General features: G+C 38.0%; 1 protein-coding gene across 2 annotated transcripts in view; it reads right to left on the bottom strand.

Annotated features, from left to right (window-relative positions):
* Positions 1–2125: 2125 nt before the first annotated feature.
* VGLL2 (vestigial like family member 2) overlaps positions 2126–12527 on the bottom strand; it is a 151654-nt gene continuing 141252 nt past the window's right edge. Inside the window, exon 4 of one of the 2 annotated variants that reach the window (XM_044074235.1) lies at positions 2126–3399. In XM_044074235.1, coding sequence (XP_043930170.1) covers positions 3350–3399 — 50 coding nt within the window. In that variant the 3' untranslated portion in view covers positions 2126–3349. The remainder of the gene's footprint in view (positions 3400–12527) is intronic. The other variant, XM_044074243.1, reaches the window with a different exon arrangement.

The following is a 12527-nucleotide window of genomic DNA, read 5'->3' as shown; positions in this document are numbered from 1 at the left end:
TAATGTGATTGACAGCTCCACACCAGCCCCAATTAGAACCCTATAATTTATTAGCTTCTGTTTTCAGATTATGTGTTAACTTCAAAAATATTTCAGCCACAGAAGCAGCAGCTATCAAATGTCTTCAGCCATTCTGGCTCACAAGTACTTACATATATTCACAGTTTGTAAACCTGCAGTTAAACAGATGGGCAGGAAAAGCTAAGCTGTTGATCATTAGAAGAGGAACTGTTATTTAGCACTGCGTTAATAAGCTGTCATGTCTATTTAAGAAGAAATGTATTTTGTTTTATGTGCAGTTTAAGGTGCATTGTATACATTTTTGAAAACTGTATTTTGGTCTTCCCTTTTGCAAAATATTTAATTACAGGAACATAGAAAACAGTGTTTATGCTCGCTTGATACTGAGCATTTACTTTTAAAAAGAAAAAAAATGGCATGGGATTTCCAACGATCTGAGTATTCTTTATTTATGTGAAATGTTTGCTACATAGTGCCTGCTAAAAATCTTGCTTGGATGCACACACCATCTTGTAAGTACTGCTTGCTACGTTACTGTCTATGTGAAGAGTATTGCTAATGGAGGTTACAGGACAGTTTACATCTGACAAAACAGTCTCATTCATGTCTCTACTGTCTTTAGATGTATGTTGGAACTAATGCCTACTTCTTCAAGTACCATTATAAGAAGACAAGACAACACTCCCTGTAACTTGATTTCTTGCACAGTGCTAAACTTGTTTTACAAAATAAATGAAGGCTAAGAGTCAGTAATGACACTGAAGCCCTACAGTTTAAGCTTTGTGTGAAATACACTTTTTTAATTCTGTATTCTGTGACGTACAGTTTAACATAATCTTGAAACCTGTAGATTTCAATTAAAATAAATAGGTATGTTGTTGTATCTTTCGGCTTTTCCCAGTTAGGGGTCGCCACAGCGGAACTCCAGGTCCGCTAATGATTGGCAGTAGATTTTTACGTACCGACTTACCAGGACTGATGCACAACCTTCAAATGCTTATAAAACAAACAAGGCAAAAGACACTATAGTGATAAAAAGGCTTAGTTGTAAAATGAATGCCATAGATATTACGCATATGCATTAATTACAAGGGTTACAAATGGGATGACATTAACTATAACTGTGGTGGTGAGGAAAGTGAATGACATGTTATGTAAAAACAGTGGTCAGTGCCCCACAGATAGACAAGTGCAACCTACACACACACACACACACACACACACAGCCACACAGAGACACATGCACGCGTGTTGGCATACACACACACACACACACACACACACACACACGCACACACAAAACCTGGGGATTTTATATTATTCAGACTGTAGATTTGTTTGTGAGCTGCATCCATAACCGTTGTTTGTAAACTATAAGAGCTGTCTGTTGCACTGGACCGCCCTGATTGAATGAAGTGCTGCTATGCCAATTATCTCAAAAATATTTTCTTCTCTTGTTTTTTTAGACTTGTATAAGAACTTGAAACATGCCTGCAGTCTTTTTTGGACAAGGCAAAATCATTTTAGCATGCATTGCTTTATCATACATCAGATGACATAATAAATTCAATTGGTTTCCAGTACTGTTAGAGGTCATTATATAAGGTCTATAAGATACTGACTATTTGACCTTTTTAATCTAATTCCAATGCATTTCCTAGGGAGAAAGAAAGTCCCCATCCATTAAAGTCACACTATTATCTATCAGTGGGATGTGATTTCATATTTTATAACAAATATGGTATTGTTTACTGTTTATTACATAATGCCCAGCTGAAAAACACTTAAATAACCTTGTTGCATTTGAGATGCATATGTAATATCAAATTTCAAATGTTCATTCAACAGTATTTGGCATAATGTTTTTTATCAGATCTGCACAAAACATAACAAACTCTCCCTCAGACTATGTCATGTTCCAGATTGACACCTTGTTGAATGGCATGTCAAATATGTCATAATATGACCAACCCCAGACCTTATGTGTAAGTTTGTCTTGTTTCAAAACATAGTTAATTACTTTCTAGTTCACAATAGTCTTGTTAATAATTATATATTAAGTAAGCAAAACTAAAACAATGTCTTGAAATATTGCTGGCAGGACTGTAGAAAAACAAGGAAACATTTTTATTGAAACACTTTGTACAGAATTGCTACTATTCAGACGACACTTCATGTTTGTTCTGTTGCTAACGTTACACCCAAAAAGATGCATAAGTGTTTTTAAGAAGGCTCCTGAATACAGCTTATACAACAGCACAGTATTTTGATTTCTCTTTTTCTGTCCCTCACTCAAAGTGACACTTGTGGACATGTGGGGCCAACTGGCTCTAAATTCGTCCATGTACTGTTCACAGCACTTCTTTCTCATTGGTCCAGTTCTGCTACAAAACCTGTCTATGTATTTTATTAAGAGCTCTTCTTTCATTAGAAACGTGACTGAAAAAATCCCCATGCATTTGTCTTTCTGGGGTCTGGATACAACTACTTTCCTTGTAAAGATTGTCAGGTTTGAACAGTTGTGTCCTTAACAGCTGCATTTCTGTAGCAGAGAGAACAGGTGCAGATCCAAACAACTACTTGCCAGTAATGAGTAGAGAAACATTTTTTCTTGTCCAGTACTTCTAGATGGTTGTCCATATAATAATGTTTAATACGAGTTAAAATCCAGACTGTTGAAATACTGTCCAGTGAATGTAAAGTCCCTAAACATTGAAATAAACATTGGTAGAACGGTTGTAGATCAGTAGGAGAACACTTTTACACTGGGATTTGCACACTCATTTTAATGCAATAAAAACATGTACAATATATATATCAAAATATTCACAACAACAGCAACAAGAAATGTTTATTTTATTATGATCACCACTTTTGTTTTTCAATAATATACAAATGTGTGTTGACCTCAGTGCTTTATAAGTCCAGACAGAGCACGTCTCTGTCTTGAACTCTCTAAATTTATTTAATTTAAGATCAGTCACTATCTTTAGAAGAATATGGTCAGCTGGCTAACAAAAGTCTTCTCATGTTTCCAAGAAATTTCATGAAGCTTTTAGTCTTATATATACTGTCACAGTGCTTGTCCTTGAAATGGCTGAGTCTTGTCCTGTATACTCATTTATGAGAAAGGATCCGAAAAAAGTACTGGCATGTCATATTGTGTGCAATCAGCTCAGCAAGGGTCCACCACAAAGGGAATAACGTCGGGCTGAAACCGAGATCACAATCTGTTATAACCTGAATTTCACCATTTTTAATGTCACCATTTATACCAAGAAGAACTGTATACTAGGTAGTCAGCAAGGTAGGCAGGTGAAGGACAGCTTTAAAACCAATACAAATCCTTGCTTTTATCTTGTGGCTGCAGACCTGAGACTGGAAAAATAAGAAGAGAAAGAAACACAGATATTTAAGGACAGGAAAAAAGGTTAAACATCAAGAGAGTCAGATGAATGAGAGCAAGGCTTAAGAATAAAAGAACAAGAAATTCCCAGAAGCAAAGAAAAGCATCAAAGAAGGGCAGGTATCTACACTATGAAAATTAAAGGTTCATAAAATGTAAATATTTGATACTGATGGAAACAGAACTTTATTTAAGCTTTTCAGATCTGTGTGTTCTTCATTAGTTGATATGCTGCTGTCTGGAGATATCTCTATAACATGCTCAGAAATGTCCCTTACTAGTTATATTCAAACATTCAAACTTTAAATTAGCAACAAAATAAATAAATGAATACATAAATAAATAAATAATAATGAATGTGACAGCACTATGCTGTTATGACTGAATATATAGCATCATAAACCCAAGAGTTTGTGGTTCTGTAACTGTAAAGGTAGAAGCATCACAGAGTGCTTTAAACTTCCTGTAATGACATCTGTTCATCACTTTTTTTACATGTTCTCTTTTTATCTTTTTTGACTTATCTGCAATGTAAGTCAGAGCCTTTCATGTTTATATTTCAGTTTTTGTGTTGTAAATTTAAATGAAATGTAAGAGAGCAGCCTGCCTCTTTTACTTTATTCAGTATGTGCATTTGAAGTTTGTGAAATAACACAAAACCACGGAAAAACAGATGTAAAGCTATTTTGAGGTTTAAATTGCATAGGAAATACTACATCAATATCACAAAAGAAGACATCTACAGTGTAGAATGATAACATCATCCATTACTAACAAGGCAATGTCCCCATGAGTAAGCACAGACAAAAAATGGCAGAAAAGTCCAGAACTTCTCATGCAAATTCTGGTTAACAACATCAGCCTGTTAAATGCCCAGATGGGATGCTAATGGTGATGATGTGTTGTTTTGGCATTACTTGGACTACACCTACGAACATTTTGTGCCACATTTAAATATGTCATCAAGTGATCAAGGGTGACAGCTTTTTGGTAATAATTTTAAGTCAACCGAATACCTAGTAGGTCGATGAAAGTATGATAGGTTCATAGGTTCATAGGTTCATACTAGGCTATCTGCCCGAGGGCATTTACAAGCCTAGCCCATAGTTTTGTGGCTTACGCCACCCCTTTAGTATGGGGAACTATACCCATTATTTTGCTGTGCCTCTGTTGAGCAGTGACACTGAGGTAATCCCTGGGGTATATTACTGCTATCACCTTCTTGAACGGATTTCATTTCTAGGAAGGGCTGCACTACTGATGCCTATTTTTCAATGACCCTACTTTTGGAGAAGAGATGTAATTTGCAGGCATGGGAATATCAGGGGTAGATTTCAAAATGTATGATAATATCTAACTGGATATGTGTCTTGTGCATTTGGAGGAAAGCTAGTACACCATGCAGCAGATGGCAAGAAAGCAGTGAGTTCGGTGAAAGAACTGTAGTTGTTATTCATGGGTCACATGCCTTCCTACCTTATACTCAGGGATACACCCATAATGATATCAAGAAAGCATTTCATCTCAATGGTTATATTCCTGGAATAAATGTCATACATCTCAGCAAAAGGCCACATGGAATGAACAGAATGAACCATGAATTGCACACCAAGATTGCTCATTACTGCGTGATATTAAAAAGTCGCATCACCACAAGGCTACTATAAAGAGAAATGACTGGTGCAGACATTGTTGTCAAACTGTGTCCCTGTCCATTTTAAAAATATTCTTGAACTACAAAGCTTTTAAAGTGTTATAATGTTTTAATCTAGCCACATATCAGTATGGCTAAGTTCTGTAATCGCAAGGCGAGAAAAGAGAAGGGGAAGATGAAGGGAATGTTGTGAACTGGTGTTGTGCACAATTATTAGTGCAGGTTGCTTGAGAAAAAGGAATCCTGGTTTACACTTGTAGCATGAAGTACTTTAGGTGCCGAATCTTTGACTGTTTAATAAACACAAGAACTTGGTGAAAGAAAAAGTCTGTTTGGTAAGAGTGAAATTAACATGGCAAGTGTTAATGCTCTTCAAAGTGGCCATGTAGTCAAAAAGTCCCGACACTCTGTTATAGGAATTATGTACTGAATTTACAAATCATCTGGACATTTATCATGTTGATGCAATCCCCCAGGAGAAGAAGCAGTGACCATAGGGCTTACAGTAGCTAAACAGTTTGTCAGAGAGCAGGGGCAGATATTTGTAATGGGGCATACAAGTGAAAACACACGCGTTCAGTCTACATTGATGTATGACATTGCAACTGTAGTCTTACACACTGAATGCTCATATGAGTAAATGTTGTTTCAGTCTGTAAATAACAGTGAGTGCTCATATGAGCGAGTGCTGTTTTCAATGGAGTTTTTGCTGCCAGCATTTTGTATAGGATCATACCTCGAAACTGCCCAGATTTTTGGCTCATATTTTTGGTCTATTCCTCATAAAATTTGTGGTTTTCTGGCAAATCACTATGAGGAACTGAGGATTGAAGTCACTAAATAATGACATACATTTGAGTTTCAGACTTCAAATGCCTTCAGAAACTGTATGTTAAAACAAACCCTGTTACTGTAGCAACTTTCTTAGTTTATAAGAGCAATATTTAAAACATGTCCCTATTTTTTGGCCTTTGTACCCCCATTTTGTCAGGTTTTGTCAAGATTTCTTGTACTTAGAGGTTGAGAGATATGTATGGGATTGATGTGCAATGGGATAAGGGAATTTGCAGTGGTACAGTGGTTAACATTGTGACCTCACAGCAAGAGGCTCTCCAGTTTGATTCCTGGCTGGGGTGCCTTCTGTGTGGAGTCTGCATGTCCTCCCTGTGTAAACAAATGTTAAATAAATAAAATAAATCTTGGAATGGGTATATATAATTAGCACAGGGTGCGGGGGTTGGTATTGTGAATGTTTGATGATAGATCATTACTGCAAATCTGGCAAAGGAAATACTGACTAACAAAAATGGCATATGGAAGTCTGATTTTAATCTGTGAAGTCTTCATACCTAAAGGAAATTAATAATGTCGTAGGCAATGAACCCAGGCTCCTCTTCTAGTTCCTAAGGATGCTGTCAAAATGTAAAGAGTGAAAGCCATCTTGGTTTATAAACAAGGCAAATCCTGTAGTTAGAAACAGGACACTGACCTGTAGCAAGACGGGAGGAATAGGAAGGAAGTAATTTAGAAGAGTAAATTTAACACATTAAAAGACATCTATTACTAGGAAGGTGGGATCTTGCAGAAATGTGAATGGAGACCATATTTTTTGGGGTTGCTGATGAGAGAAACAAGGCTTAACAGTAAAAGACAAAGGGAAGAAGGGTAAGAAGCTTACTGAATTAGTGGCTCAGGCATAGCCATTGAATGGATCCCGCTGCTCTGTGTTCATAACACGACTACATCTGATATGACAGCCTGAAAGGTAGGGATGCAAAGAGACATGTGGATGAATGGACCAGTCACAGAAGATGACATAGCAGAAGCATGTTACTTCTGAAGGATGGATAAGGTGCCAGATTTATACAATACCAAAACAGTTCATATGGGTACCAGAGAGTTTACTTGTATAACTTTTTACTGTGGTACTGAAGACAAGATTGCCTCTTATGGGTATTAATGTACCCTGAACAGTATGATTTCAAAAGGGAGGTTAAGAAATGTCTTAGTAACTAAACAACGGTTAGTCTGACATCCGTGTTCTGGATCTTGATGGATGGAGTGAAGATTACCAGGATTTTGGGGATTTATAGTCCAAGCAATCCATAAATCCAAAGAAATAAAGAGCCATAAAGCTTTGATTATGTCAATCCAGTCTGGATCTTGACTGTAAGACTGGTTCACTACAGAACTATAAATGTATCTCAGACAATGACAGTATCATTTAGGAAGACTTGTTACTCAGTGACACATGGCTCACTAGAACAGAAGTGCAGATAGGTGGATTTCATAAATGGTAGGAAGGCTGACAGAGCAGAAGTAGATTTTTTTTTTCTTAAAGTGGATCAAGATATGCTGGAAGAGTCCTCCCAGAATCAGGCTATGTTTGGGAAATTTGCATTGGATATTCCATACTAGCAGGAGCTGAGTTCCAGTCTCCAGTAGGTGTTGAAGACACGAGGAATGATCTAGAATATCTAGCAGGATCTAGAAAGTCAAACTGTAGAAACTGGCAGTTCAGCACAAAGGACTAAGGCTATGAACTGCAAAAAGAAATTCCATCCAGTAGTCCTAGGTTTGATTGGGTCACTCTTCATTTGCCTGGTATGTGATTCAGAACAAGTGACCTAACTGCAAAGTACTCTTGGGTCACCTCTGAGAAGAGGAACTTGAGCCTTGTGGGCTCATCTTTTTAACAAATTAATAATAAAAAATACATAAAATGAATAGTGGCACCTAAATTTAATTCCAAAGTCTGCGAGGTGATGTATTTTAGAAACTGAAATCTTCAAAGGGAAATGGAAGATGAGAACAGCTCTGTGGTAATAATCAACCCAAGGAGAAATCAATCAGAGTCTTTTAGGACAATGGCTAAGGCCAGGGAGGTGCTAGCAATATATTCAAAGTCCTAGGTTTCACGAATAATGAAGTTCATCTTTGATGGTACTAGGAATTAACAAGGTGCTTCTTGAAGTCTTATACTAAATAATGGCAGCTATATCTGAAATGGGATATCAGTTTTGTGGAGAGATTTTTAAATAGGTAACCCTTAATAGCAGGGGCTGAGGAAGAAAGACTGCTGGGATAGATAAGTATGCACATATATTTAGTTTGCAGGAGACGAGGCAAAAGAACTGGAAAGGAGTTCATATGTGACACAAGGTGGACCTTATTCACAAAGCAGGAGACAAAGTAAATAGTAGTATTTGACAGAGTGGACAGTATTTGCAAGGAAAACTTTCGGTAGACCACCATGGTACTACAATGTAACTATTAAAACCACAAATTTATTAAGTAAAACTGTAAAATGCAGGATTACAAATTGGTCCAATAAATGCTTTCGGCAGATATAGCCTTCTTCAGATCATATGTGAATCCCGCTACAGATTCTATTTAAAACCCAGATGCTCAATCGCAAATGTGGGGTGGACCACATATGCAAATGCAGACTCATAGTCTTAGTATTGATTGGAAGCATAGCGGCCAACTGCGATTTTAGAAATTAGTCAACAGCCAGTGGTGAAGCATTCAGTGGTAGCTTTCCTATTGGGTAAGCTTCTTAGTTTTAACCAATTGTTTTCTTAGACTTGTATCCCTGAGGACTCATTGAGTCCAATTACCCTCTTGTGGCTCATTGCAATGGCAACAGAAAGTGTGTGTGACAATTGGTATTAGCAGAGGCAGCAAATACAGCTGCTGGAAGCTTTACAGCAGCAGTAAGTAAGAAATACTGCATCATGATAAATAAACTTTTTAAGTTACATAGCCTCCTTAGGGCCCAATCCTTAGCTTCCTTGCTTTTAAGATAGGTCTCAATGGCACTACACTGTTTAAACCTGGAGGACAATGTGCTCTTAAATTAATAATCCAGTTGATTTCTCTAATTTCTGTCCAATTCTTTATATCATCTTCTCTTAGGCTAGGTTAAATACATTCCAGGAATTTAAATTTAAACACGTGTTGGATAATGAACAGTGTGCATAGCAAGCACATTGTTTGAATCAGCATTCCTTATGTCTCTCATATGATGTAGAATCCAATTCTTAAGGTGCCGATCAGTATTTGGTAATACCTGATCATCAAGAGGTATGCTGAGGCCTGACACTATCATCTGAAAAGCCTCATTGGTTCTGGAAGGTGTAGTATTGCCCATTAACATCCAAACTGGAGGGTTCTAACAAACTTAAAAAAGTAGTTTCTTGTGTCATTACTATGTATGTTTTTATTACAAAAATATGTAGGGATGAAGTCAGAAAGGTTGATGTGAGGTGTATACATGGTGTACACCTCATGACAACCATTTCCAATTCACAGGCAGACCTACCATGGTACTGCAACATAAAGAGGTGCAACACCAAGGTGGGCTGTCTTCATGGCCTACCACAAATGCTAATGATGGATTCTGGGAGAGGAGCCTATACTAATTAACCATATGCTTTCCCACAAAAATGCTGGTGGTATGGAACATTGGCTGTTGATTTTAATAAATGTATCCCAAAATCTGTGTACACCCATTACATTAGAGATAAGTGCTGGAGAGCATGCCTCCCTACTGAGTTTTGCCTCACATTTTTGGTCTATTTGTGGTTTTCTGGCAAATCACTGAGGATTGAAGTCACTAAATGATGACATACCTTTGAGTTTCTGGCTTCATATCCTTTGGAAAAATGTGTACTAATGCAAATTTTGTTATAAGACCAATATTTAAAGTCTGTCTCTATTTTTGATTTTAGGTTTTTAGGCTTTGTCCAGATGTCTTACACTAACAGGTTGACAGGTAGTGCAGAAGTTAGTAGGCAGGTAGTGCTTGGTGTGGGTGGGTGTATGTGTGTGTGTGTGTGTGTGTGTGTGTGTGTGTGTGTGTGTGTGTGTGTGTGTGTGTGTGTGTGTGTGTGTGTTTGTTTGTGTGCGCACATGTGTGTATGTGTATCTCTGTATGGGTGAATGGATGACTGTGTCCATGAGTGCTTTGGGGTGGAGAAAGGCTTTGTGTGTGTGTGTGTGTGTGTGTGTGTGTGTGTGTGTGTGTGTGTGTGTGTGTGTGTGTGTGTGTATCTGCCTGAATGTGTGAATGATTGTGTATATGGAGGGAGGGTTGTCATACTTCCACACTCCCTTAGACAAGTGAGCAAATCCTTCAACATTGGTGAGGAGGGAACACTAGACTCTCTTTACAGCATACCTTAAAGGCACTTAAAAATAAGCAAAAAAGAGCATTTTGCAACATGAAAGATGTAGAGCAAGGGAAGAATAGACACCAGGGATAACTCTTTACACTGTGCCTTAAATGCACTAAAAAGGTTCAAGCCCTGTACTATTACACTTCTCACAGAGGATATTAGCCCCCTGCACCACCACTAGACTCCAGAGGTATTGTTTAATATGCCCAAAAGTCTTCTATAAAATGTAAAGTAAGAGGGAAAAGGTTTCAGAGAAGCAGCATTAGCCCTCTGCAGTCTGCACCAACCAATCACATTGCTTAATAAGGCTTTTTACGCAATAACAAGTATGCAACTCTAATTTCTGACATTAGTCAATGCCTGCAACAGTTAGTAGGTTATGAGGGACAGGGCACCTACAAGAGTAAACAGCAGTGGCATCCTGTGAAGTCAGGCACAGGCAGCTGAAAGGGATGGAGGTGTGTCCATGGGGGGAAGCCTCAGAACAAAGCCAGGATGAACACTAAATGACACCAGTGAGATTTTTTTTAAAAAATATGATTCAGAGTCACTTAAAAGGTTATTTATTTATTATTTTATTTAATTTTACATTTGTTTACCAGGAAAGTCTGGCTGGACACGTTGTGTTTCAGTGAAGGCCCGGGGAGAAAAGCTCCACTAAGTGCATATACATACATACATGAATAACATCTGAATATGTAGGCAAGACATATCAAAGTACAATTGGCAGTAGATGCATTGCATAACTTAACTGTGAGTTATTTAGATCAGTAAAGGATGAGGTCACACTGGAGTGTAGTACATTGAGATATAGTGCCTTATTTTCACAAGTGATACATAATCTAATAGCACACTAGAGGCATTCTATGAAGGAATGAGAAGATAGAGATAGTAAGAGAGTGAAGAGGTAGCAGTATATGTAGCCTCAAAGTGTTTATTAGCAGGATTTAGACAGTGGTGAATAAAGTAGGTTATTAGAATGTTGGCTAAGTTATGAAGTTATAGTTTCTGATAGTTTCATTAGTCAGGATGATCTGTAAAGGAGACAGCTGAGAGTGAGATGTTTTATGTCATGTGATAGTGGAACATGGGCAGAGTGATTTGGTAAAGAGGTGTTCATAGGTTCATAGGTAGATACTAGTCTATTGGCCCTAGGGCCTATACAAGCCTAGCCAAAAAGGTACCCTGGCTTTCGCTACCCAAGAAAATTATTTTCCTGTGCCCCTGTCAAACAGAACCACAGAAGTGACCCCCAGGTAAATGTCCTATTACCCATCCAATCATCAAGATTTTTCTTGAAGAGTGCTAATGAGGAGCTCTGTTTGACACAGATAGGTAGTCTGTTCCTGAGAGTATGGGAAGTATCTGGGACCCCTGGGGTGAATTTCCTTTTACCCATACAATCATCAAGATTTTTCTTGAAGAGTGCTAATGAGGAGCTCTGTTTGACATAGATAGGTAGTCTTTTCCTGAGAGTATGGGAAGTATCTGGGACAGGAATCTATCCCTCCAGCATGTTCTGTTTATTGTGGTGACAAGGGTTAGGTCCCTAGAGCGTGTAGCTCGGAGGGATTGGGATTTCTTTAAGTGGAGCATGTCCAACAGCTCTGGGCTTGACATAGCTTTGTATGTTAGGCAGAAATCATTTCTGAGTAGGTGATATGCGACGGAGTAAGGCTGGAGTTTTTTGAGTCGGTCTGCATCGGGCATCTGTTTGAGGCCAGTAATCCTCTTTGTGAGGTATTGTAATCCTCTTTGTGAGGTATTGTTGTTTTAGGTTAGTTTTGAATAGAGGTAGGGATGTTATGGAGGTAATGTAATGTTGACTGGCAGTTCATTCCCGATTTTACCTATGTAGTTAGCAAATAGAGAATCCTCTGCTTGGTTTTTGGATAAGTAGGTTTTTATTTGTTGCTTGTTGGAGGAGCGTAGTATTCTACTGGCACTATAGGCTTGAAGAAGGGTTTGTAAGGATGGTACTTTTTCAGGATTTGAGCGGAGTTTGTGGGCCATTGTTAATTATGTATACTGTAGGAGATGGGGGAGTTGTAGCCAGTTGAGTTGTTTGAGTGAAAGGCAGTGGTGTGTCCTAGTTGATGAATTTGTGGCATATCTTGCTATTGTATTATAGCAGGACTCGAGTTTTTGTAGTTCATATTTCCTGAGTATGGGGGCTGCATATATTAAGGTGGATAACAAATGAGTTTGGGCAATAGCTATTTTGGTATCTTTGGTGAAGTAGTGTTTATTCCTGTATAAAGTACCT

The sequence above is a fragment of the Protopterus annectens genome, chromosome 1.part1 (genome assembly GCF_019279795.1).
Source record: "Protopterus annectens isolate FY-2018-M chromosome 1.part1, PAN1.0, whole genome shotgun sequence".
Taxonomy (NCBI): Eukaryota; Metazoa; Chordata; order Ceratodontiformes; family Protopteridae; genus Protopterus; species Protopterus annectens.
This window is presented reverse-complemented; position numbering and strand designations above follow the sequence as displayed.